Source organism: Dermacentor silvarum, chromosome 11 (assembly GCF_013339745.2).
Source record: "Dermacentor silvarum isolate Dsil-2018 chromosome 11, BIME_Dsil_1.4, whole genome shotgun sequence".
NCBI classification, from domain to species: Eukaryota; Metazoa; Arthropoda; class Arachnida; order Ixodida; family Ixodidae; genus Dermacentor; species Dermacentor silvarum.
The window spans coordinates 38,825,967-38,853,629 of NC_051164.1; the positions used below are offsets into that span (position 1 = coordinate 38,825,967).

Consider the following 27,663-nt stretch of genomic DNA (forward strand, 5'->3'; position numbering starts at 1 on the left):
AGGCTGGCAAGTTTAGTGGAAAACTCTCCACTGTTTGGTCTGGTCTGAGCGCAGGCCACACGACTGGCAAATGCCCCCAGGACTGCCGCGTCTGTTTACTGCCGACCGACAACGAAGGTGAGCAGCGGGACGACGAGGCGTCCACGCTGTGCTCGGGCCTACATCTGAAAACCGAGCCACCGAGCGAGACGACGGCCTTCGGTCTCGAACTGCAGCACGAGCTTTTCGCGCCACCGGAACCCCAGTCCCCGAGCGGCAAGCGCAAACTGTCCACCGTCCAGTGCAGCGAGTTCGCGCCGGTGACGTCGGCTGCGCAGTCGGAGGACGACCTGGTCTCCGTGGGCAGCCCTGCTTCCTCGATTCCCCAGATCGTGCCGGTGGATTTGTGGAAGTCCGAGACCATGAATCCGGTCGGCTGGCCGCGGAGAGCGGGGGAGCAGGCCTGGCAGCAGCCAACTGTCATCGCCTCACCCGCGCCGCCTAGCGTGTGGCACGGCATGTACTTCCAACCGGTACGGGCTCACGGTGGCGCGTCACGATGGCCGGCACTACCGCCATTGCTGCAGCACTACATGCTTCGAAACTGCACGATTGCAGACGATGACAGGGGTTATTATACAGTATAGGCCATAAAGCTATCACAACAGTTTTCAAATGGAGATAAAAAAAAAAACGTTGAATCACGGACAAATTGGAAGAGGGCATTCCAGTTTTTAGTAGATTCTCGGCAGGAAAACGACTTCGAAGAGGTACTTGTGTGCAATCGTAGTTGCGGCTACCCTTCTGGTAGCCGCAACTACGATCGCTTCGCTTAGTTCTGTCTGCTATAAATACATTTCTAGCATGACATTTCTAGCATGTTAATCGAAATGTGTTATTTATTTTAGCTAACGAAGGCAGTTTGGTATAGATGGGTGCGACACGTGTGCATTAGAACGGTCTGAATCTTTCGGTCTGTCGGAACATGGCTGCTCGCACTGTCAGCATTTGTTGGAATGTTTGGGCACTGGTTTTGGGTAACTTGTTATAAGCCTGTTGGCGTTCTTCTTGACACAAGTAATGCAAAGGGTTGGAAAGTGTCTGTGCGCATATTTCGGTTTACGTGGACAAACCACGGCTCTTTGTACAACCTGTCGTGCGTCAGATTTGGTTATTTCCATGATGTTGTAAACGTGTGTGCGGCACGACTATCGCATTCACCGAACCACGAGCCAGAAAGATGCATGCTGGGAGTGAAGGGACCTGTCGGAAAACTTTAGAGACTGGAAAACCCGTCGGCCAAATTTCCAATAACTTGACTCATGACTCTAAAGTTTGCAGAAATTGTAAACAAGAACTAGATGGCGCGTTCTTTTTGCGGAACCTATGGCGACTCGTGCAGACAGCATAGCCGCGTGAAACATGATCGCGAGAAAGTACGATCATGCAAAATAAGATATGGCCAGCAAGCATTACCCATGTCCCATGTTACTAAGTTAACCATACCTTTTAATGAGATAACGGGCAGTTTCAAAGAATTGTGAACTCACTTCAAACCCCTTTATAATTTTTTATATTTTTTTCTACTTTCGAGCAATTTTTTTTCACCATTGTATTTGATTGTGCGAGTTACTGGAAAATTTTCTTAGTCCTCGAACTGTTCGTAAGGTGTATTTTTATTATTCGCTATTCTCACAATCATTTCATCATGTCTTTTGGCGTTGTTATAATGTTTTGTATGCTTGCTATGTGTATATAGCATCATGGTATAGGGCCTGTGGCTGAGTCAAGTTGTTGACATCGGCAGATTTTTTCCGCTGTCTTCAGCATCATCTAACGAACCTGTCGTGCACAATAATCTTGTTGTTGTTGCTGTTGTTGTGTTGTTAATAAACGGACAGATGTACTTCTTTATGTACATATGTGGGCTCATTCAGAAAGTAGTGCTGCCTATAGCTGTTTCCTAGGGTACGGCCAGTCCATGAATGTGGGCCGATCCTGCATATAGTGTAGTAAACATAATTACGCAGTAAAAATAATTACGCGTCGCCCCTAACCCCACGCGAGGGACGACGCGATAGAGTACCGTGCGCTGTGACAGCGCCCCATTCTCATCCCCCAACTCACTTAGAAAGACATTGTGGTTGATCGACTTCAATCAACTAAAGGATAAATCGCCTTTAAACTTTGTAATGCGTTAACATTAGGAGTGTCAAAGTGCAAAAAAGTATATCTGTCAAGTGGGGGATGCCATGTCAAGTGGTAGAGGTAGAGAGGGGATGTGAGGGCTTAGAAAACTGCCGCAGCTAAACGTCGCCTCCCCTCCCTCCCTCCCTCCCATCCCCCCACGGCCTTTCGCGCGACGGAAGAAGTCGCGTTTGCTCTCTCTATATATATATGTTGATTGTAAAGCAGGAAAGAGACGCTTAATTCTGCAGCCCTTCAGGGAGCACGGCGCGGAGCGCGCGTTTGTTCTCCGCCGTGCGTTCGCTCCCCGTGGAAACGCGCGTTCCTAGCCCCCACTCGCACATACAGCGTCCGGCGCGCGGCAACGATTTCATCGCCGCTGACGTCATACGGAACCTCACGGCGACGGCGATGCCGACGGCCGAAATCCTCTTTGAGTGTTAATATAATTGCTATCGCAATAAAACGCTGCGAGGCGAGAATGTGGTAAAGACTTCCGACGCTGCTCGACGAGTAACTTCCGAGCCGCCCCCAGAGGCACCGGCAACAGTCACCAACGCTGTGCGCGTTCGGTGCGAACGCGGGCAAAACGCCGACTGCGTCGACAACAGTTGTGCGTGTTGCTGGTGTTGCTGCATGTCAAAGTTTATACAGCTGATAAAACTACTATCCTTACTCCGTATAGCTCTCTACTAATTTGCTATCGCAATTGGTGCTTCTCCTTTCGGGTGAAACTGCGCTATTTTTTTTAACTCTCTCTCGATCATCTCGTCAGAGCAGTTAGCGTATTTTGAAAAATACCGCATTGTGATTGTGGTGTTTATCTTTGTACGGTTGAATACTTTTAACGCAGAACAAGTGGTTGTCTTCCAGTGTGGCGTCACTTGACCATTCTCTGCTTTGTCACAAAGTCGCGCAGTATCTCGAGGCATCGCAGGTCCCTTGAAGAATGCGTTGCGACGGCGCGTTCGTTTATTACGTCACAAGTTAGACATCTTCCAGGGACGCTTGCTCGTCGGGCATAGGTTGCAATCTCACCGGGACGCGGTGCACTGAGCTTTGAAAACACATCTTCGTGGGCGCAACCAGTCACGCAGAACATGAGGCTTCGCGCGTTGCGTAAAAGGTCGGAAAGAAAGATTCGAGGTCCTATAGGGCAGCCGCGTTGTCGACGCATCATCTCCGTCTATTTGCGGTCGGCGAGACTGCACGTCCCCGAAATCGCGACCACCGGCACGCTATCAATGTGCAAGATGCTTAGACGTGGATTGAGAGACGGGAAGAGCACGATCGAAATGGCGCCAGAGATCACGTCCACCTAAACGCACCGTCCTACTCAACACGGGACTTGGAATACTCCGCAATCGGACAGTTTACTCTGCTGCTGCTACACGAAGCTTCGTCGGCTTCTCTCCTTCCAAAGTTAGCTCTGTAATTGGGAGCATTGATACCACGCTGCGGCATGTTCGTTAGTTGGATGCTCAGGCTCCTGCGAACTGTTCTTAGACGTGATTGTAATGAACTTGAGCTTCCCTCCTCACGATTGTTGGAAGTCTCTTGTTCAACAAATCAGCCAGTGTTCTGCCTTGTCAAACCTCTCGTCCATCAAAACTGCTGCGTTCATTACTGTTCTAGCTTCCGTTAGATTGCGTCGCAAGCCAGCTTGTCTTGCTTTATTGTGGCGACGGTAACTCCCTCGTCAGCAGGCATTTCGTACTGTTTGGATCAAGGCAGAGTTGTTGAGTAAAGTTCACATCTAATTTTCGTTCAGATGATCATTCCTCTTTAAACATTGTGAAACAAGATTGCTCATTTACGGATTCCTAAACTGTGGTTGTGACAGGTTCAAGATGATCTCGTTAAAACCTCGCTTACCACTCGTGAAGCTTTTGCCTATGCTTGCCAAGCTTTTGTCTAATGTTTAACGTTCAGTGACCTACGTGCAACTTTGTTAATGCCACGTGCAGAATTTGTTATCTTTTTTTCTTTGTTTTTGTGGACGCACACACTATCTCCGCAAAAGCCATTATCAGACGCAAAGCAATTTCAATCGAACGCTCAGCGGACCCTCGCGTTTGCCTTTATTTAGTATTTTCAGTATTCATGCATGTAGTTTCTGCATTTCGTTCCAGCTACATTTTGGTACCTTCAGTTGAGCATGCAGTCTTGCTCAAATACCCTAAACGTTCTTTCACACGCCATATATATATATATATATACGTCAGCAGATGCGATGCCTTTATTTCCGAGCAGCCGCCCGAGTCAGAGACGAAGCACCGCACGAGACAAAAGATGATGATGAGTCGTATGTACAGATGACGACGACGATATGCCCAACATGCGCTCACACAAACTTCCCCCCCTTCAGGAAGGCGGTCAGCAAGACCGCAAGCTAGAAAGGGTAGGTACGGCTAATGTAGGGTTTCACGTGAACGATTTCCGTAGTGCGGCGGCGGCGGTCAGTAGCTGAGCTGACAGGAGTGACGCGGTAGTTGACGGACGAAGTTCTTTGCAAAACGGTGTAGGGGCCGAGATATCTGTGGAGAAACTTTTCACAGAGGCCCGGTGCGCGAACAGGTGTCCAAAAAAGAATTTCGTCGCCTGGGCGGAACGAAGCAACGCGACGCGTTGCATCATAGCGAGTTGTCCGTTTGTCCTGAATGGTAGCGGTGTTGGCGCGGGCAATTTCACGGCAGCGGGCGATGCGAGCAGCAAATTCTTCAGGAAGAGACGCGGATGGAGCAGCAGCAGGTGCTGAAAGGAGTGTAGTGTCCAAGACGAAAGACGGCGCACGACCGTACCATATATATATATATATATATATATATATATATATATATATATATATATACAATCATATCTTAAGAAGCCAACAAACATTAACAGCAAGGACAACATAGGAGAAATTACTTGTACTTACTAATTGAATTAAAGAAATGATAAATTAATGGAAAATTAAAATGGATGAAAAAACAACTGTCCGCAGGTGGGGAACGAACCCACGTCTTCGCATTACGCGTGCGATGCTCTCACCATTGAGCTACCGCGGAACCGTTTTCCCATTCACTTTCTGGGGTGTTTATGTTTTTTACAACTAGAACTAACCCTGGGAGTGTTAGCCAGCGCCACCACTCGCAAACCTTGGGGCGGATGTGGAACATCCTTTCTGCCGCAGTCTGACGTCAGTAGCCTGGCAGTGCCGGCTTGCGGTCACCTGACGTCAGCTGGCAGTAGCCTGTACAGACCAGCAGTCGGACAGTCGTTTGGATAACGCATGCATGAAACTTGTACAAATGTACTGAGTCTTCGTAAAATGACTTATTTGGTCTATTATCGCTTATATTATTGTCCTGGGAAGGGACAGGAGGGGAGGATAGAGGAGAGCGAGTAGCACGTAGTCATCGTAGCGATGACTGCCAAAGAACTGGGAGGATTCCGGAATAGATATAAACACATTTTAAAGATGCGTTAGAATCTACAAAATCTTAAATATTATATCGACGGTCGCGTGACGCCACGCCGTCGAACGATCTCCACATCAAAACGATGGTAAACATAACTATCAAGACATATATGCAAGTGGAACAAATACACCGTCACGGATATTCCCACATTGGAGCGGCAAGGACAAACAGAAACAATGAATGATCAATTGGCAGTGAAATAGATACCAAAGAAAAGCAACGTGCAAATAACGACCCACTGCTGCTGGCCTTTCAGGAAGTGACAAATTCTAGCATATGAAGACTAGCCAAGGACCGGGCAGTGTGAATTCAGTATTGTACATACGGAAAAGATATGCAGATACGGCGATGAAACTAAATGGCAAACAGAGTATAATGAGCCCGAAAGCAAATGAATGATCTCGGAACAAACAAGATATGAAGAGCAACACAGTAATTTTTGGAAGTATGTAACTTCAAAGAAAGCAACAGACGCTCTCTACGACATATATGCGTCAATGCAGAGACTCGAAGTTAATTCATGCCAAATAAAAATAATTTACAGGTTCATTCGCACAGAACTGCCTCTGAAATTCTTGATGATAGCATGTTTCAGGCCCTCAACAATAGTCTCAAACCAGTCACGGAACCACAGACGGTTAAGAAAACTAGGAACAAATGTGGGCAATTTTAAGGCTGGCAAATTTTAAGTACCTGGTTTGATTACGGATCTATACAAAAATTCCGAAACAAGTTTCCTGCCTGTTGACAGGTGTTGATTTATCATTGGACCTTACAGCCCGTCTTCGAAGCTCCATCTGAGAAGGCGGGGATACGCCGATGCATTTCTCCGCAAGATTGCGGACAGGTATTTTGAAACTGCTGTTCCTACAAAGCAAGCATGCCTTCAGTACTGGCCTGAACTTCGCTACTGCGACATGCGCCTCAAGGCGATTAGTAAATCATAGGTGACAACATATTTCATTGTAGATAATAGCGTGGTTTATGACATGCGCCACAGCTGGAGGGCTGCTCAGCAAAAGTTACATCGTATCGGATTCCCGTCTTCTGATCATCGGATGCGGTCATCGCTGAAACAACCCGGCACATATGTCGACTTCGTACAGGTAGGTGGCAATGATGGTACCAATACTGTGGTTCCTGGTGGCACGATGGATGCCTTAAGGAAGGCCAAAGCAATAAGGAGAACAAGGCCAGAGGCAGCACAGGCAAGTGCTATCGGCGTTCTCTCTGCTGTTAGCCTCTCTTGCGGGCTTGTGTGCTGCCTCTGTCGACGTTCTCCTGCTTAACTTTTCATCTCTAATATAAGAAAGACAGAGGTTGAAAGTAAGAAAGAAACTTGCGATCAACATCGGCCGAACAAACGCTGAAACAAGCGTTCGACACAGGGGTTTCATCATGACGCGGACGAGTCCCCCTTGTCGAAGCATTCGCTGGTTTGATCAGGGGACGTGAAAAATGAATCACTGGGGCTTGTAGTAGTACACTGGGCTATAGTAGACTTCTCGATTAAGTGATGACCTCTTCGCGTCCACCAACGTGCACATAAACCTGAGGACGCGAGCATTTTCGCATCTCGTCCCCATCGAAATGCAGCCGCCGTGTCTGCGGCTCGCACCCGCGACCTTGGGCTCGGTGGCAGAGTGACGTAGCCACTGGGTCACCGCGGGAGAATAAACGTTGTCTGCAGCCCGAGACATCCTTGTTCAAGCACTGTTGATTTCTAAATATACACATTTTCCAGGACAGCTTCTGTACAAAGGGAGAGATTAGTAACGAATATGCAGTGAGGCAGCACTGGCGCATCTTGGAAAATAGAATAAGCTTGGTTTAGTTAAGCTTGTGTTAGTTTGCCTCTTCTCTGGGGAAGAGACAAAAAAAAGGGAAGCTTCGCTTTCAAAGGGTAACAGCGTAAGAGTCGTAGTCTCGCAGAGGCCTATCTGTCAGTTGCTGAAATTTAAAGCACGTCAAGGAGCGTGTCTCATCGCGGGAACTCTAGAATGTTCGTGATGATGATGACCAGGTAAGGCACGGGCCCCCGAAGAACAATTGACCAAGAATCGGACGGAAGACAAACACTCGATCTAAACCGGGGGGAAACAGCATGCAAAGAAACAAGTGATCACTTTTCTACTTTCTTACTGCCATTTCTACACATAGCGCTGATTCTTGTTTTGTAGCATTTTCCTCGTCATCTCACGCTTACTATTATTTTTTTCAAATTATTCATAATTCCGTACTGTTTAGGGAGCCTACATGCAAGCGCTGTATTAAAACGGCGTTGCATGTAGGCTCCCTGGTACTGTTTGCCTAGCCCGCCGCAAGAGTGCGGTTTGCGCTCATTTAATTGTATTTGACGTTCCTGGAGGAGCCTGCGATATTTTTTATAAATGATTTTTAAATATTTAATTAATTATTGCTCTTTATTCGATTTTCTTGCGATTCGATATCAAGTTCATTGCATTTGGTTTTTTTTCTGCAATCTCTGACATTTCTTTGCAGTTATAAATGTTTGCTGCGTGTCCAATCGCCCTCGTGGTATGTTCCATGTGTGGACGAATCGCCATCGTCATGACCATTAGCGGACGCAAACCCTCCAACGAATTAGAAAATTCAAATAGCGAAGACAAATTCACAGTAATATTGTTAACCCACGGCCGCTGGATAAAAAAAACACCGCATATCCACGGGTGAATGATGATGAGTGGGCGAAGATCCGGAGGGAATCATCGCTAAACCGTGAATCTTCCGTGTAATTCGCCCAGTCTCGCCGCACTAAATCGAACGATTGACTTCCACCAATGACACGCGCCATATGTGACGTCATTCCTAATTTATAACAGCGCCCTTCATTATAATTGCACCATCTCCCGCTTAAGGGGACGCTAGCACAAACGCGTTAGAAACGTGCAGTACTCTCTAGTAAGGGGGAGAGGCCACAGCGTCTTACGCAGCCATTTACACATGCCGGAACGTGCACCGCGTTTGCCGACGCCATCACATGACTGCTGAGAGAGTATACCCCCCGTATTCATAAACGCTCCTCGACTTGAACTTGACTTGCCGCCGCCTTCAACGCGTTTCGAACGCGCTGTCCAAGGCGGTGGCAAGTCAAGTTCAAGTCGAGGAGCGTTTATGAATACGGGGGTAAGGCGTAGAGACCACAGCGTCTTACACCAGCTTCTTACACGGGCCGTAACGCGCTAGCACAAACGCGTTAGAAACGCGCAGTCTTTCGTTAATGTTGGGTATTTATTGTCATCGTGGTGCGGGGGTCCATGTGCGCTTCGTGGCGTAGTGGTTAGCGCCGCGCGTTCGGAAGCGAGGGGTTCCTGGTTCGATTCCGCGCTACGGACACAACTTTCGGAATTTTTTTTTCATAAAAGTAGACGTGGCTACCTACTACTACGACGACGACTACTACTACTACATACTACAGAGGAGGGACAGACCCACACCCTAAGGAGCTTCGCCCCTAAAAAGTTCGGCCTGCCACGTGCATCGAAAACGGTGTGATCCGACGCGGCGCCACACGCCGGGGGCTGTTGCCTGGCATCGGCATAGCAAATGCGACCGGAACGCACTTGGAACGCCGTCGCGCGTACAAGCCGACGCGTTCCATCCCCCTCGGCTAGCGCCGTTCGGCACAGCCAAGCGGCCGACAATGCAACTACGACCGTCACGTCCGCTCCCATAGCAGCGCGCCCGACGCGGCAGGCCGCACCTTTCTTTTTAGGGGCGAAGCTCCTTAGGGTGTTGGTCTGTACCTCCTCTGTAGTAGTAGTAGTAGTCGTCGTCGTAGTAAATAGCCACGTCTACTTTTATGAAAAAAAAAATTCCGAAAGTTGCGTCCGTAGCGCGGAATCGAACCAGGGACCCCTCGCTTCCGAACGCGCGGCGCTAACCACTACGCCACGATGACAATAAATACCCAACATTAACGAAAGACTGCGCGTTTCTAACGCGTTTGTGCTAGCGCGTTACGGCCCGTGTAAGAAGCTGGTGTAAGACGCTGTGGCCTCTCCGCCTTACGCCCGTATTCATAAACGCTCCTCGACTTGAACTTGACTTGCCACCGCCTTGGGCAGCGCGTTCGAAACGCGTTAACGGCGGTGGCAAGTCAAGTTCAAGTCGAGGAGCGTTTATGAATACGGGGGTTATACTCTCTCTCTCTCATGTGATGGCGTCGGCAAACGCGGTGCACGTTCCGGCATGTGTAAACGGCTGCGTAAGACGCTGTGGCCTCTCCCCCTTACTAGAGAGTACTGCACGTTTCTAACGCGTTTGTGCTAGCGTCCCCTTAAGCGGTAGATGGTGCAATTATAATGAAGGGCGCTGTTATAAAATAGGAATGACGTCACATATGGCGCGTGTCATTGGTGGAAGTCAATCGTTCGATTTGGTGCGGCGAGACTGGGCGAATGACACGGAAGATCCATGGTTTACCGATGATTCCCTCCGGAGCTTCGCCCACTCATCATCATTCACCCCGTTGATATGCGGTGTTTTTTGTTTGTTTTTTTGATCCAGTGGCCGTGGTTAACCATTTATTTCAAAATATAGCTTACTCATCCTTAACGTCAACCCTTTAGATATTTTTATTATTAAGTTCATGGTACTCTACCTGTTTATGCAAGGATGGCTTCAATATTACACACTATATTGTTTCACTTTATTATGGGTTTCCTTCAAATCTTCCATTACCTTTTTGTCGTTTCTTTAATCGTATTTCGTCCTGGTTCACGGTCAATCCCCGCGGGGTGTTTGTGCCATTAAATAAGGAATCATCATCACCGAACCGTGAAGTTGACCCTTCTCAGTTGCCACCACTAGCTTGGAACAAGCGTCGAAGCCAATCGCCCCCGGTCGCTTCGTCAGCCTGAAATCGGCGTTTCAGCGCAGCTTGCAGCGACGTTGAAGACACAGACGCAATGTCCGCAAGGCAAGTATATGCATGTGCGAAGTCTGCGCCTCTCGAACGGTTTTATCACCGTAACCGCTGCGGAGGCCATGCGTTCTTTTAACAGTGAAGCCGTTTAAGCCAGCCGTAATTTGTGGTTCGTGGTGCGTATCAAAAAACTACGAAGAAATGAACTTTGTTGCCTAGGCGGGATTCGAGCCCGCGTGCCCCCGGTCCCAAAGCGAGCGTCGTAACCACTAGGCTATACAGCCACGCTTTACATACATAAATGCTATACATGCATTTATGCGAACCATATGATTGCGTTCGAGCGTCTTCGTCCACAGCTGGCGCGTTCGCGCGATCGTGCTCTGCGAGGTGAATAATGTTTTGTGCGCTGTTAGAGCGAGAGAGAGAGAGAGAGAGACGCATTCACGGAATGGGTCTCCTGGAACGCGGTGTCGGCATTGGAACGTGGTCTCGCGCGCACATCCGGAAAATGCTGGGCTACGATCGCCCTGCTTCACTGTTTCAAGCGTTGCGCAGCCGAGTGTAAGGTAAAGCCTTTTTTTTCTTCGTTAGTTCAGCAGCTGTGCTGTTTGATCATAAATGGTAACAGTCGTGTAGGTATTGGTGAGTGATGCAAGGTGGCAGAAAAAATTGACTAGATTTCTGATTTGGAAATGGGTTGCTCGCCCAATAGGGTCACACGGTCGTTTCCGGTCTCGAACCATTTTTTTTATCGAGGATTGGCTCCTTTGTGCAAGCGCAGAGAGACAGAAAGCTTTATTTTGATGGTTCATGGAGAGGGCTGGATCCCCGTGGTGGGCGGAGTCCAAAGCTCTAAGGCGGTGGCAGCACTTTCGGCTCTGGCGAACAGCTTTGCACTGATCCTCCAGTGGTGGTCAGCACCATGTCCCATTTCTCTTGCGTTGCTTTTCGGTTTGGGGAGTTATTAGGGATTTCTTGGCATGTGGTATGGTATAGGGTAGCTCGCTCTGTACAGAAAGGACAAAGGGGTTCATAAAGGGTGGGGTACATCCCGTGGAGGAGCGTGAGGGGAGGATAGGTGTCGGTCTGGAGTTGTCTCCAGGCCATGGCGTCAGCACTGGTGAGGGATGGGTGTGGTGGCGGCATCGTTCTTCCAGAAAGGCGGTAGTGCTGAAGTATGCCATAGTACGAGTAAGCGTGTAGTGTTTCTGGACTGGTGCTTCCGGCGTCTCCTGCAGTGCCCGGTTGCGATGACCTCGGGCTATCGTGTGTTCATGATGGTGTCCGCTGACGGCTTCGTGTCTCGGTGTCCAGGTTATCGTGGTGCGTGGTATTTCGTTGAGGCGGTTGAGAACATCGCACGCTACTTAATGTAGATGGCCGTTCGCGTAGGCTCGACATGCTGACTGACAATCTGTAAGAAAAAATGTCGCAGTTTCACTCGAAAGGCGAACCATCAATAGCGATAGCAAATTAGTAGAGATCTATACGGAGTAAGGATAGTAGTTTTATCAGCTGTATAAACTTGGGCATGTAGCAGCACCAGCAACGCGCAGAAGTGTTGTCGACGCCGTCGGCGTTTTGCTCGCGTTCGCACCGAACGCGCGCGTCGTTGGTGACTGTTGCTGGTGCCTCTGGCGGCGGCTCGAAGGTTTTCGACGAGATCAGAACGGGACACTCTTCGAGCAGCGTCGGAAGTCTTTACCACCTTCTCGCCTCCCAACGTTTTTGTCCAAATACGCATTTGGTGCCTCAGCTAAACGTCGCTAATTCCCCTCCCTCCCTCCCCTCCCCCCACGGCATTTCGCTCGATGGAAAAAGTCGCGTTTGCTCTCCGCCGTGCGTTCGCTCCCCGTGAAAGCGCGACTTCACCTAAGCCGTCTCCGCCACCTACGGGCAACAGGCCTTCGGCCTGGCCGCCCACCCAACCTTGAACGTTGGATTCATGGACCATATCATCGTTCCCTTCTAGATTTCTTGCACGAGTCAAGTCTGTTCGTGTATTTTTGACATGCTTTGTATTATGCGTAAGGGCAAGCTTTCGAAAAAAAAAGAAAGCGCGTGTCCCTCGCGCGCTTTCACTCGCACATATAGCATACGGCGCGCAGCGACGATTTCATCACCGTTGGACTTCATAGGAACCTCACGGCGATGGCGACGGTAACGGCGACGACAGCGCCGACGGCAGAAATCCGCTTGGAGTGGCCATATAATTGCTATCGCAATAATATATATTTCCTCATCCTGTCTCGATGCCGACATGGCGAGGGCAATGGCAGCTTTTTCTGCTGCGGCGATGTTTTTCGTACGAACGGGGCCGGTTACGTACAAGGTCCTCCAGTCTGTGTCGTGCCACGCTCATCATCATGATCTCCCAATTCGGGTACTTGGCTGCATCTGTCCAGGGAACAGTGGAGAGAGTGCCGTACTATATTTCTATTGTATTGGCTCGTGCTTTTCTCCTGCCCAAGTGACATTCCGGGTGCATGTTACGCGGAATACGGATATGATGCGTTGTACATTACAGGGTTAAAATATAGACTCCCTAGCAGACAGCCCCTTTTTTATTCACCGTTGCGTGACGTCCTTCATCGCTGCAGGCATTTCGCTTCGGGAGACAGCGCCGACGTGCGTCCGCCAGACACTCGGCTGTCGACCAGGGGCGTCGTCGAGTCGCGTCTCCCCGGTTGGATCCCGGAGCGAGACCTGCGCGAGGCCGGCTCCTCCTTGGGCGCCCAGCCCAAGCTGAGCCCCGTCAAGAGGTGCTGCGCCGGTACCAGGCCCGCCAAGACGGCTCGAATGCAACGCAAGACGACCGCGGTGACGGCGACGGCCGCGGCGATGCCCCACCGTCGCCGGTCGTACGAGGACAACTTCGTGAACCGACAGCGCCTGGAGCTGGCCCGGTTAAGCCTAGCCGAGGAACGGGACGAAGACGAGGTTCGAGATGACGAGCGCGGAAGCCGCCGCCCCTTCGCGGGAAGGCCACCGCCGGCGACGCGTCGACGATGACTTTCGCGTCAGGCGAAGAGCGCGCGGTGGCGGCAAGCGTCGACGCAGCGCGGGCCTACTTACCGCGGGTATACTCACGTTCATATTCACGCCTACCCACACGAACAGTTATGAACTCACGTTCATATACCGCCGTCTACACGCACTCATTGTTACTCGGCCAAGTCCATATCCGCGCCTACTCACAGTTCTATAAGTACTCAAGTTCACGCTCACGCCCACTCACGCCCGCTCACACTTACTGGCCTTCGCTCACGTTGATGCTCACGCCTACTCACGGGAACAGGTATTAACTCGCGCTTACATACCCACGTCTATACGCAGGCTCTCTGGCACTCGGCCACGTAGTATACTATAGCGTCTGCACACAATCATATAGGTATACTCGGTCCCGTTAATGCCGACACCATTCGTTGCTCCCTCACACCCGCAGTTCTCCCAAACCAGCAAGTGAGAGTGTATTGACGGGTGAGTGTGCCGACCTGCGCTTCTTACAGGGCACGTTCGGCGAGAGATGGACCCCGACGTGGATGTATGGGCCGACCGTAGCACCTTTCGGCCGAGGGTGCCGAGGTCTGCGCAAGCCGTAGCGGCAACGCTGCTCCCTCCCACAACGAGCCTGGCCCTCAACCTCGTAGAATTGTTTCGGTTTCCTTGATTATTTTTGTCCCTTTGACATTCTCCTATCGTTTGTACTGAATAAAGTTTTGATAAATGCCTTAAACGCCCGTAGCCCGCTCTTCCGTATCGGGATAACAGTGATGTTGACCTTTCTGCGACTGCTCCTTTTACTGCGCCTGACCCGCCCTGCAGATGCTGCGGAAGGGTGGTTGAAAAATTATCTTCGAAGAGTGAATAAATAAAAGTAAGCAAAGGGAAGTTGTCGCTCACACCTTCACCTAAAACTTTGTAAAGTAGCAAACATTTTCAGTAGCATATGGATAATCACGGAACCTTGTCTCGCATTTCTGATGGAGCATAAAATATTCATCCGTATGCAAGAAAGGACTTTCCCTTTATCCGTGCAAACACAGTCACATAAACTAAAAAATTAAAAAACGACACATTTCTATTAATTGACGCAATAAATCTGCGTTCACCTGGTGTGGAGTCATCCTTGACTAGATTACTGCGAGATATCGGCAAAAATAATTTCCTGCTCTTGATGTTCGCTGAGCTTTCCGCTGCACAATCTCTCCTGAAGCGCGCTCCTTTAGGGGTGTGGTTGCAGTAATTGCAAAATATTTTAAGTACAAGTTGAATTTAACACGATCCGAATTAGCGGTTTTGACAGGCACTCTAATACGCAGCAGTAACCACGCATACGACGAATATTCGGCGCGAAAGGAATTTTCTATACTTTTGACTATCGAATTTACTCTTGCAGCAGCTAACTGAAACTTTGGCGTCACGGCAGCTAAAAATAAATCGCAACAAATTGGAGCGACCTGAGCAACTGTTCACCAGCTGCACATCATAGACGTCTAGCAGCTGTTTTGCCGCAGGCTGCAGTGACGACGTATTGAGAGTCCAACTTTGCAAACAGGGTATTTATTTTAGCTGCACCAATTTTTTTTTTACAATTGCCTGTGGCAGATAGCACAATTATAATCCTTGATCTAAACTGCTCGATGAGGTGGCCATGACTTCCACGAGAATTCAAAACGCCTAAATGAATAATTAACATAATTAAGCTAATTAACTTCTTAATTAATTATTTTAGGGGCACATCTTTTAATCTACGAATTATAGCCACTGAGTTCGCAAGGCCCGTATCCACTTATAACGAATTCTCAGGACTGAACCAGTTTCGAAATATTAATTTTCAAGGTGTCCGACGAAATGCATGGGCGTTCCAGTTAACTTTTTGAGGAAAACGCTGTTTTATGCATTGAAGCACAACGCTAACTGGAACGCCCATGCATTTCGTGGGACACCTTGAAAATTAATATTCTCGAAAATGGTTCAGTCGTGAGCTTGATGCTTGAATAACCGAGCTCGCCGATGTGTCGCGTAGCTCTTGCACCTCCAGAAAGTTTGACAGGGCGTCGTATACGCTGAGGTACGACCGTGTGGCGTACTCAAAGATATCGATGCCAACTTTATGCCACGGCTGCTTAGGCACACGGCGCATCAGTAAAGGCTCTTGTGGTTGCTTGTATACGTAGCACATTTCTGCATGAATGCTTCAATGTCGGCATCAATGCCCTGCCAACAAACAAGCTCGCCTTGCCCTTTCTCTACTTTTGTTGATGCACATGTGTCCTTGGAGAATGTAGTCTAAGGTGTCCCTTCTCCAACTATTGGGAATGATTACAGCCTCTCAACAGAAATCCTCTTACCGGCGTCAGTTCCAAAGAGAACGGCCTCAGCGGACCCTCTATGCGTATCCCGTGTTCGAAATTGTTCAGCACCCCTTTCAGGTATGCGTCCTGTCTCGTTTCTGCAGCCAGTTGTTCCCATGTTTCATGACTGACGAGTGATGAAACGACACACATGGCGTGCACTTCCACGTCATCGCTGCCGACGTCACCGGCAAAACTTGAGGTGGGTGCCTGTGCCAGCATTGTTGGTCAGTCAATAGAAGCTGTTTTCCTGGAACGAACCATATTTCCGTGTCATAGCGCATGATTCGAAGAAAAAATAAATCTTTGCAACCGGGGCGGCATTTCACCAATGGGTGAGCGAGAGTGAGCAAAGGGTGATGGTCGGTCTCTACGATAACCTTTCGGCCATACACGAAGTGGTGAAAGCGTTCGCAGTCATAAACGACAGCCATCGCTTCTTTCTCTATTTGTGAATAGCGCTGCTCGGCTTCGGTTAGCACACGGGGGGCGTAGGCGACCGGCTTCCATATCTCATTAATGCTCTGGAGCAACGCCGCTCAGATTATATGCTGCGATACATCGCACGATACTTTAGTCACCTTTGTGGCGTCAAAGACGGAAAGTGCGGGCTGCCTGCTGAGGTCGGTGCACAGTTGCTCCCACTCAATCGCGTGGTTTGCAGTCCATTCAAACATTGTATCTCGCTTCAGCAGGCTTCGCCAGAGCGTTGTCCTTTCTGCTAGTGATGGAAGGTACTTCCCGAAATAGTTCACGGCTCCTATCATTCTCTGGACTGCCCATTTGTCCTCCGGCGCAGGCGTCTGCAGCATACATTTTATCAGCGAGGGGCTCGGTCTGATGCCGTCCTTGCTGATCACATCACCAAGATACTATATCGCTTCTACGCCCATTGTGCATTTGGCCGGGTTTTATAGGCTTCGTACAGTCGTGTTTGCGGCTGCTTTGGCGCCATCTGCCGCAGCAACGTGACAGTTTTGGGGAGGTGGCTCCTCAGCTCGGCCGGCTGGATGTGTATTCATTCCCGCGCGCTACACTTCGTCTCGGCCACGGTTGAAGCCGTTTTGCTTTGTTCACCAGCCTCCCTTATTTTATTTTATTTATTTATTTATTTTTTTTTTTTGGGGGGGGGGGGGGGGGCGGGGGATACGTCTTGCGATGGTGCAATGGCATGCGCTTCATCGGCAAGTGTCGAAATTGACGGAGCTGAAAAAAAAAAAAAACGCAAGTGGCACCGGCGATACTGCTGCGTGAAGGACTGTCACAACCACGAAGGCCAGCCCGGGATAAAATTGTACAGGTTTCCTGGTAAGTCTTCCGAAATCGAGCGGCGAAAGAAATGGATCGCAGCTGTGAGGAGAGTATAATAATAATAATAATAATAATAATAATAATAATAATAATAATAATAATAATAATAATAATAATAATAATAAACTTTTAGTTTTCCATCAACGTGATGGGGGAGGTAAGGGAAAAAAAGCTGAAACAGACAGCTTCACTAGACCCCCCCCCACCTCAGTAAAGTCAGCTTCTTTCATATTTGTGAGAAGGGTTTGTTTTGTAAATCATGCTACACATGCGCGTTTCACAGCTCGTTGTGCGACGCCAGCGGCCATGGCCAGCTGCTGAACATTTAAAATAAATTTCTCACGACTGTGCTGATTTGACGACTGCTTGCCGTCGCCTTAGCATTCGGTATGATCAGCATTGCAATGGCATGTGCGATGAGCAATAATTTATGCCAAGGAAGCATATTTTGTGCTGGCGAGCGCCAATTCATAGACGATCCTCGTTTCGGCCGCCGACGCTTGAGAGGCGTGGTTTCACATGGTGCGATTCTTCTTCTGATTTACATTTGGGATATAGCATTGCAAAAGCAAAGCGCGTATGTAAGCAAAGGAATTCGCAAGCGAAATCGTATCTTGCGAAATGGGCCTAATGAGCCTCGATCATTGTACATGATGAAAAACGAACATTCGCGTCATGTAAATGAAGATCGCCTAGTTAAAAATGTCACAGTTTCGCCCTAAGGGCGAAGCAATGAATGCGATAGCAACACAGCAATCTCATACGAAGTAAGGTGAGCGGCTTTGGTAGCAACAACACGCAGAACTGTTGTCGACGCCATCGGCGTTTTGCCCGCGTTAGCTCTAAATGCGTGCGGCGTTGGTGACTGTTGCTGGAGCCTCTCATATAAATAGGCACTTGGTGCCGCAGCTAAACGTCGCGTCCCTTCCTTCCCCCTCCCCCACGGCCTCTCGCGCGTCTGAAGAAGGCGCGTTTGCTCTACATATATGGTGATTGTAAAGGAGAAACGAGACGCCTAATTCTGCAGCCCTTAAGCGAGCACGGCGCAGAACGCGCGTTTGTTCTCCGCCGTGCGTTCACTCCCCGTGAAAGACGCGCCCCTCGCGCCCTTTCACTCGCACATACAGCGTTCGGCGCGCGGCGACGATTTCATCTCCAATGACGTCATACGGAACCTCACGGCGACGGCGACGCCGACGGCGACGGCGACGCCGACGGCAGAAATCTGCTTTTGAGTGTCCATATAATTGCTATCGCAATAATAAATCTCGTTTTTCAGCGCAGCAGATGGCACACAGTCAATGTCAATCAAGATCGCGCCCGATCTGGATCACATTTCTCAATTTCGATCAAGCATGGTCTCTGCCTCACGGTCCAAGAATCCGAATCGAGTTAGTTTAGCTCACTCGACATGACTGTGCTGACGACAGCCTACGAGTGAGCGTGTAGCTGCACGCGGTCTAGATCAAGCTGCATGACAATCTAAAGTAACAGTGTGACATCAAATGATAGGCCGCGGCGTACAACGCGCCGGAGCGCAATGAGGCATGCATTGCCAACAGTGAGGCGTCGATTAAAACTCGGTCAACTACAACGTTTTCAGGGTGCGAGTTTAGTGACTTCAAATTTAGTGTAACAGTAGGCTTTACTCACGTGAAGGATGATTTCGTATAGTTGCTTTCCCTGCTGTGAACGGCACTTCGCGTGAACGACCACGCCGTCCACTTCTTTCACAGAGCTAACATGCGAAGCAGCGTAGAGCTTGTCTCCGCTGTTTAACGCTGCACCATGAAAGTACCCGTCTATTCCTTTAATAGGCCTGAACCCCGGAAAAAGGATTTGTGGCATCACTGAGGGCCACGCTTGCACTTTCACGTACACACACGCACAAAAAGATGTACTTGCGACTTTCGGAGACGTGTATACGAAGTTTCGAAATCTCGCGGTCTTCCCACCTTCCCGGTTTCTCGCCGCCAGCCACATTCGGCGCTGAGCATCGCGGCACCGCTGTTGCGCAGCAGCGCCGCCTGTTCACTGTACGGAGCCTATAAACGTAAAGCCAGCTTCTTCGGCTGCTTATAGCGCCGATCTTAGACGTCCGTCACGTTCTTGCCGAGTTGCGCCCCAGATAAGAAAGTCATCAACGTAGATTCGGACACCCGGAAAACAATTTAAGGTTTTCTGAAAAACCTCCGATGCGGATGAGATACCGAACGGTAATCCGAGGAAGTGGCAATGGCTGAACGGCATTGAGAACGTGCAAATTTTAGAAGTTTTCTCATCGAGCGGTATTTGATGGAACCCTGAATCTGTATCTATAGGCGGGAGAACAGCATCGCGACAGACAGCTCAGCTTCTATGTCCTCTCGCCTAGGCATCTCGCAGTGCTCTCGTTTCAAGTATCGATTTACTTTTCTTGGGTCTAGGCAAATGCGTAGCTTCCCGTCTTTTCTCAGAAAAATTACAAGTGGACTCACCCAGTCCGTTGGTTCGTCGACTTTTGTGATGTGGCCCCGTTCCATGCATGCGCTCTAGTTCTTTAAGTGGTTTCTGGAGAGTCTGTGGTACATGTCGAGTTCGTTGAACCACTGGTATGGCTCCCTTGCTGAGGGCCATCTTGTAGGCGCGTTTAACACAACCCGTACCGGTGATCAGGTGGCAGAATTCGTTGACAATTTCTTCCGAGCTTCTACAAGACATTGCGTGCATGCGCGGAATCAGTCTGAGTTGCTCGCTTGTCCTTAAGCCCAGGACTACCTGTCCCTTGTGCACCACGAAGAAGTCGAGTACAGTGGTGTGCTCACCCACTGTCACTTCTATACGCGTCAGCCCTGCGTGTTTGATTACTCCACCTCCATAGGAGCGAAGTACTGCACAGCTGGCCTTCAGTGCTGTCCTCGGATACATCCTGCCGAACACTCCGAAAGGCAGCAAATTTGCTTGTGATCCCGTATCAATCTTCGGTGTAACTGCGACGTTTTGGACTTGCGCCTGAACTACCCAATCACGTTGACTTGTCAATCTTCTTAGGACACATTCAGCACTTCGATGTCGTCTTCATGGTATTCTACCTCATCAACTTGCGCTACGTTTCGGCAACATACGTAGAAGTGATTTTTTCGTTGGCATCAACGGCATGCCCGGCCGTATGCAGGGTCGGTATTTTGTAGCGATGCCTTTAAAGTAATAATGCCTTTTCGCGCTTATCGCGCTTCGTCACTGGTCGGAGCGACGGTTCGCTCGCGCTATCAACTGGATCCGCCGGCCGTGAGCGGTGGATGATAAGACTAGAGTAGAATAAGTCATAATGCCTGGCTACAAAATCGCGGCCCAGGACAATTTCCTGTAGCGTGCGTGCGTCTGCACTTGTGGCATGTACTGTTGCCTTGTCGATTCTCGCCTTGACTCTGCCTTGCCTTGCGCACAGTGTTTACTTGATTTTGCTGGCTTTCCCATGTTCCTCGGTTAGCCGCTGTTGCCTTCGCTGCCTTGGAAACTTGCTCTGCCTTATCTAAGGTCAACTTGTTGTCATTTAGCAGCTTCTCGCGGGTTTTATCACCGCTTAGCCCAAAAACGAGTTGATCTCGGATCACAGAATCTGTTAGTGCGCCAAAGTTGCACTCACGGGTCTGCTTTTTCAAATCCCGTAGGAAATCCCGTAGGCTTGACCCATGTTCCGAAAGACGTAGCGTTCACATACTTCGCTGTGCTGTGTAGCGCATACAGTATTCCTCGAACTTATTTACAATCGTAGCATAGTCATCCTTGCTTTCACCCTCTGCGAACGTGAAGGTGTTGAAAACTTGGAGCGCTTCTTCGCCGGCAACACACAGAAGTAAAGCTGCCTTCGTCCCGGTCGACCGAGGTTTTTCATGGGGGTCGGATGCGGTCAAGGAAAGTTGCAGCCCTCTGAATGAACAGCTTTCAGTTCTTGCTGGTGTCTCCTGACATACGCAGCGGTTCCGGTGGATTGAGGAAGTCCCTGGCTGTTCCCTCGCTGCCATCCTCCGGTCACTATAGTTTCTCACTATATTACCTATAGAGGGAAAACTGGCGCTGCTGCGCTGTGGTATCCATGGGAATGCCGGTATATTGTGACTTCGGATTGGCATCATTCTTGGAGAGCCAGAACGCCTTGAAGACGCGCCTGGCCAGCACCATTCCGTCTGTCACAATGATTCATTTCCTGATAAAACAGCACGTAAAAAAACTGATTTAGCTTTATTATTCCGCAAAAACATGTTTTGTTTAATTTTGAGGACTTACTATAGGATGCACAATTATATGAAATGTAAAAAATATCAGCTGGCCGCTAAAGTTGGAGGGCAGACGACAAGATTATCGCTCGCTTTGGAACATCTTGTCGTCTGTTCTTGCTTTTCTTCGCTTGACTCTGCATTGTAGGTGAGTAAACTTTATTGAGAGATGCAATATGGGTGAATGAAATTCTTTTATGCAGATTTTACTTTAGGAACCCATTATTTTTGTAGCCATATCCACGTTTTAGACGAAGCCTCGTTCAACACCAGCCAACACAAGCCTCGCTGACACATATCCCGTCATTCCCACGAGGGCACGGCGCCCTTTAAGAAACTCGCATAGACGGTGGCGCCAGATTACCCTCTAGGTGTTACAGTGAGAAACTGTATGCCTCCGGTGAAGTCGTGGGCTTGACTGGCCACTTCTGGCACCAGGTATCTTCTGGAGGATCGAACGTGACATGACACATGGGTGCGATGTGAAGAAGCGCCGCATCTTTATTGGGGCGGCCTTTATATACCGAGCAAAACGAGAGAGAGAGGGTGCGTACCCTCGCCGCCCAACCATATCATGAAAGGGCGGGTTTAACACGAGGCGCATGCTGCGCAAGATACGACACAGTTGGTGTGGTTCGCGATGGTTTTATCGCGATAGCGTTAAGGGCCCCGTGTCGCAGAAAATCCGGCGTAGGTGTCGGCTTCAGCGTCGGCGCTAAGCCTCGGCGTCTGGCGGAAATAATCATGCCGAACCGCATATCATCCCGAACCACCCCGACCACGCAGGCACACCACGTGGCGCCAGACGTTAGTGAACAAAAATTGAATTTCTCAAAGTAAAATGCGTCAGAAAAATCGTAAAGTACGACTTCACCACAACCTACAGACGTAATGGCGTCGGATTGTAATTTGAATATACGAGAAAAAAGCCTGATAAACAGCGAGGGATCTTTGAATGCTATCGCGTTCCACTCTTAAAGACGAAGCTTAAGCGTCCTCCAAATTGTTTGCAATAGGGTTGTGTCTTAATCACAAGACAATCTCTAATTGCACTGAGTGCTTTACGTAGCGCGTATAAGGCGAGGGGCGCACTCTTTCCGTGCGTAAAGCCAAATTGTTTAAGACGGAGTAAATTATTAGAGTATAAGAAATAATATCGACGGTAATTTAAAAGTCGTTATAAAATTATGCCAGAAATAGAATTCATTACATTAGGCCGGTATGATGAATGTGAATTGGGTGGTCGGTTAGGTTTTGCAACAGAAATAATGCGACCTTTTGCCGATTAATGGGGATGTGCTTTGGTTTTATACAAGAATTAAATATGAAAAAGAAAAATGTCGGGTACTTATGAAAGAAACATTTTCATCGTGGGAAGAGTGGGCCCTTAGCGCCCCTAAGTAGAATGGGTGTTCTCTTTTAATAAAAGGTGAATCGGTTCGGAATGGTTAGGATCGGTTAGGTTAGACTACAAATGAAACCGTGCAGGATGATATGGGCTGGACAAGTTTTGAAGTGAGGGTAGATCAGAGTACATCTCCATGCATACAGTTAAATAACGAAAAAAAAACAGACAGTTTAATCTTTTGATATAGATAGTTTAATGTTCTTATATAGTTTCATAATTGCTAACGTACCTGTCGTAGTCAGATTGTGGTAAGGTATAGCCACTAATTGACGGAGCCGAGAGTAATAATCATCGTTAGTGGACAGGTCATCTATAGAAATTTGTGTGGTTAGAAACTTAGCGGATTCCCTTGTGAAAACACCGTTAGAAAGTGGAAGCAATGAAAATTGTTGCGTGACTTGCCTTTTCCAAAATGAGATTTGCAATGCTAGGCCGAATATATATTTCGCTTGCTTAAAAATGTGCAATGTGCTTAGGTGAGGGGGATGGAATGTTGTAGCAGGATCAATCTCTACTTTCTAAGCAGCAATAGCATCGTTGTATTGACTTTACATTTGTAAAGTCCCCCGGTTGGGGTTATGCTTTTTTTTTTTCAGAACTTCAATCAGAACTTCAGCAGCCGACGAAACGTGCATGTCCGCTACGTGGACACTTGCAGAATACCCCCCAGATGTAATTAGCCAAAGTCGCGACGGCGTCATTCGCTCTCCCTTATATTGGACAATGTTGAAGAACTTCAAGAAAACGCGCCTTCATATACGCGCATCATGCATAAAAAAGAAAAAGAAAAACATGTTTGACCATGTCTTGGAGATAAAGAAAGAGAGTGCCTCAATCAATCAATCAATCAATCAATCAAGTTGTTTATTTCGTATTTGCAGTACATGGTTCATAGTGTATATACAGAAGGAGGCCCAAAAGTCGAAACTGCAATTAGGGCCTCCTACAGCAACATGAATAGAGTATATCAAAGAAGGGCATGCACAGCAATCCGGGTTGCAAAAAAGACAAGAAAAAAGTAGAAAAAAAGAAACAAAGAAACAAAGAAAAAGAAGAAAAAATAAAAAGCAACAGAAGAGGCAAATATACAGTGATAGGTTCTATACCGAATGGCTAAGGATTCAAACGCATGCTGCTTTAACATTTTTTTTAATTTGTACAACGACATCGGTGATTTAAGCGGAGGAGATAGGTTATTCCAAATGCATATGGCAAGGAAAGTAGTCGTTTGCTTGCCGTAATTAGATTTGGTAACAATAAATTGTTTGACAGAGCAAAACGCGTCATATTATTGTTAGTAATTATGTCTTCAGGAAGGAAATTAACATATCCATATCGCCTGATGGCCTATAGGCCTGATGAAATTATGAGAATACTCTTCCAGAGAGGAAAGCTAGAAGCTCGCTTAATGTGAAATATTCTTGCCTCTATAGAATTTTGCTCACGTTCACCTATTCGTGCCGCAGATTGTCTTAAAAGCGCTGCAAATAGCCGATTGGGGAAGAGTTATTCACCGAGAGCGGTAAACTGCGCAAGCTAGTAACCATTCTTAATAAAACAACGCCGAAAACCAAGGCTAAAGTAAAATAAAAGATACAATAGGACAAACAACTTGTCCGCGGCCTGAAAAGCTGCACTGACAGTAGTCAACTCCATTTACGCCTGTAGAGTAAAAATGTGTTTTGTTACGATTCGCATAGATTTTTTGCAACGTAGCATATCGTGCTAATTTTCAATCAGTGCACTTCTCAGATATGTAAGTTGAGCAGACTAATGTAGACGTAATTACGTAAGGGCATTTCGATATAACCGATTTCAGTGTTTAAACACTACGTAAACACTATGTAAACAAGTTATAAGTGCGACGATTCGGAATGGGAATTTATGGGATGGGATTCGGAATGGTAATATATATATATATAGTGCTTATTCATCTAGCTTTCACAGATATGACGAACAAGGAGCTTCAATTTGGTGTTTCGTCGGTACATTGTATCGAGTAGGGCACGCCGTCAGGCAAGGCAAAATACTTTCCAGCAAACGCCGGCCCGCGCTAGAAAATACGTTTAGTTCACTATATTGGAAGGCTTTCATAGGAGGAAAGACCACGTGAGTGTCGTTAGCCAATCGCACACTGGTGGTTCGGTGCGCGGAATGGGAATGCGATCCTATGAAAAATTAATCCCAGTGGGCCCTTTAGATTTGTCGTCCCGGTTGGCCCAGGACTCTCTAAAAAGCTGCGTCCGCCAACGCACATTGGGTGAAAGCAGCGTCTCGAGCAGTCCTGGGCAGCCCGTGACAACGAATCGCAGATGCCCAGTGACCTCAGAGCTTTGAAGTAACAATATCGAATCTCGAAAGCAATGCTTATAAAGTGCTGCACAAACTAGTCTGCAGAAGAGTGACATCATACGCCATGTTCTGAACTCTTCCCACTGCTTGCTTGCATTGATTGCTTTTGCAGGCACGCATTTTTTAGCAAGTACAATTCACATTTTATGTGCGTTCATTGGCACCGTTGCTCTAACAAAATCACTTACAATGAACGTTGTTAACCTTCAGCAAGAAGCAAAAAGTAATGACGTCATAGGCGCCATGTTTACTTTGATTCAATACGTATACGTGTGTGTATACGTCTAGACTAAACTGTACAGTAGTGCCCTCTGCCCGAGTGTTGTGAAGCTACTGGCCACGCACTGCTGCGCCGCTGTTGCTGCTGCTTGTTCCGTGGACTACGGCCGGCACGGTCGACGGATGCGCTGCGTACAAAAGTGCGGTAATCTTGCCTTGATTTGATCAGCCGCAGTGGCAACAGCCCTTTGAGATAATCGACACTCCATTTGAGCGCTCCGTATCCGGGTTCGCCGAAGGCATTTGTTCGCATCGTGTCGTGCGCCAGCTCGGAGGACTTTGCGTGTAGTTCTCGGCCCCACCATGATCAACACTGGGTGAGTGTCGCGTGAATTTCACGTTTGCTCCTCGCATCAAGCAGCCTCCGGCGAACTCTGTCAGCGTCTTTCCTGTCTCATTTTTTCCTCGTAGCCTGATCAGCGAAGGCCGCTGATGCGAAGCCGCTACGATGGGGCGTTATATACCGTAAAACAAACGCGTGTCACTTCTCCAAAGAGCGCCGGTTTGCCGGTGATCCATAGTAGAAAAGTTTGTATCCTGCGTAAGCTAACGAATACACATAATGTTCGTCGTGATCTAACTATGTAAGGCCCGGATTTAATAGATGTGCAGCATAGGCATTTACGTGTACCTCAACGATCCGCACGAATATCTTTCAGGCTACCAGGAAATGGTTGTTTTTCGGGGCTCTCGTGGTCAACGAACCTTTCCTTGATTGTATTACCACGTTTGTATTTCTTTGCGCTAGCTTTCTTTCTGAAGCAGTCACCCATATTTGTCATGCACCCAGCGCAGAGGAAATTGTGTACTAAAAAGTCAAGGTTATTTTGTGGTCACGTTTGAAAACTGCCGCATAGAGCCGCAGGTTTGTGCTTTCGGTTCGTCCCCGCTTAAATTTATTAATGTGGCCACTTCCTCCCAGGCTCAAAGCAGCGGTCGTTCCGAAACTGTACGACCTTGACTCAACTCGCACTTGTTGATACAGTTGGCAGACTAATAAGCCACTCTGTGTACGCTGAAAGTTTGTACGGTTAGATAGATAGGTGTTCGTGTACTATCGCGCTCAACACGAGTTGCAACACAGGGTTCACCCGTCAGTTCTTATAAAAATGGCAACTGTCATTTTTCTTGTAAACAGGGTGCTACGAGTATTCCGTACGTCGCTGAATAATGATGTGTAGCTGTGGGACTCGAGGCTGACGCTGATTGAGGCTCTAGTGAGTGGTGCGTGACATCATTAACCACGTCGGTAATGGAAAAAAGATAGAATAATGGAGGGAAGAAGTCCTTCATGGCTATCACCAACGATGGAAACACAAGAACGTCGATCGCCACCGCTCGCAGACAGTTGAATATGGTCATCGTGACGGTTGGGCGTCGTGAAGATAGAAAAAGGAAAGCAGATTAGAAGAAACAAAAAAAATAATAAAGGGAGAAAAAGGAGAAATAAAAAAAGGAGAAAGCAAATAATAACCTCTACTTTTCTTCTTTACGTGTCATCAACTTTCAGTTCAAAAGGAAACATATTTGGAGGATCCCTTTAGAAAGCTTGGCATGAACTTGCCACTTGCGATTCTGCTTTCGTGTGGTGCTACCGCTCTCGGTTTCAGCTACAGGAACATTCGTGGAGCCATTTTCGATTTCCCGAGCAAGATAAAAACAATACTGTGCTACATCGTCTCCTATTGTCATTTTTCTTTACAGTAATATTTATTTGGTTATTTTTCATTGAATATCTGTGTTTGCAAACTCTTAACTCTAAGATTTCCAGCTGTTTGTTCCAATTTGCATACCTCGAAATTCTTTTCATATTCCTGCATCCTCGTACCACCCCATTCTGGGCTGATTCCTCACAGTGGGTTGTGTTATTACGCAAAAGAACAGCCAACCAACTATAAAGGCTTGCTGTGAGCCCACTGCGTAGGCTGTTGACATCATTAATCACGACTGTATTCCGTATCTCCCTGCCTTTCTGCATCTTCTGTCTGTACCTTCAACACTGTGTCGATAATGCAGTGGCTCATTTATGCTTGTTATTTTAGTACTCCTGTCTTGACCTGCACTGAGGCTATTCGATTGTGAAGCTGACCAGATGTGGTTTTCAAATGCATATCACATGGTCGCTTTCTTATTCCGAAGAGGTTTATTAAGAAATTCCCAGTAGGTAGCAGGTCTTGGC

The 27,663-nt window shown here is 48.1% G+C and overlaps 2 protein-coding genes and 1 non-coding gene across 11 annotated transcripts in view; 2 read left to right on the forward strand and 1 right to left on the reverse strand.

The window, feature by feature from the left end:
* The window catches only part of LOC119432521 (uncharacterized), a 73,065-nt gene extending 58,822 nt beyond the window's left edge, over window positions 1-14,243 (forward strand). For 8 of the 9 annotated variants that reach the window (XR_007464196.1, XR_007464201.1, XR_007464200.1 and 5 more), the window contains 3 exons: window positions 55-512; window positions 13,122-13,601; window positions 14,031-14,243. Coding sequence is in view for 1 of the 9 variants with exons in the window: in XM_049658432.1 (XP_049514389.1) it covers window positions 55-121 (67 nt within the window). In the remaining 8 variants the exon portion in view is untranslated. Of the gene's footprint in view, window positions 1-54; window positions 1,961-13,121; window positions 13,602-14,030 lie in introns of those variants that run through there. The other variant, XM_049658432.1, reaches the window with a different exon arrangement.
* Trnat-cgu (transfer RNA threonine (anticodon CGU)) lies at window positions 5,145-5,216 on the reverse strand. Its single transcript has one exon. It is a non-coding gene; the product is annotated as a tRNA-Thr (tRNA).
* Window positions 14,244-25,536: 11,293 nt separating the features above from the next.
* The window catches only part of LOC119433383 (hydroxysteroid dehydrogenase-like protein 2), a 34,889-nt gene continuing 32,762 nt past the window's right edge, over window positions 25,537-27,663 (forward strand). Inside the window, exon 1 of the mRNA XM_037700558.2 lies at window positions 25,537-25,801. Within this exon, the coding sequence (XP_037556486.1) occupies window positions 25,788-25,801 (14 nt within the window). The 5' untranslated portion in view covers window positions 25,537-25,787. The remainder of the gene's footprint in view (window positions 25,802-27,663) is intronic.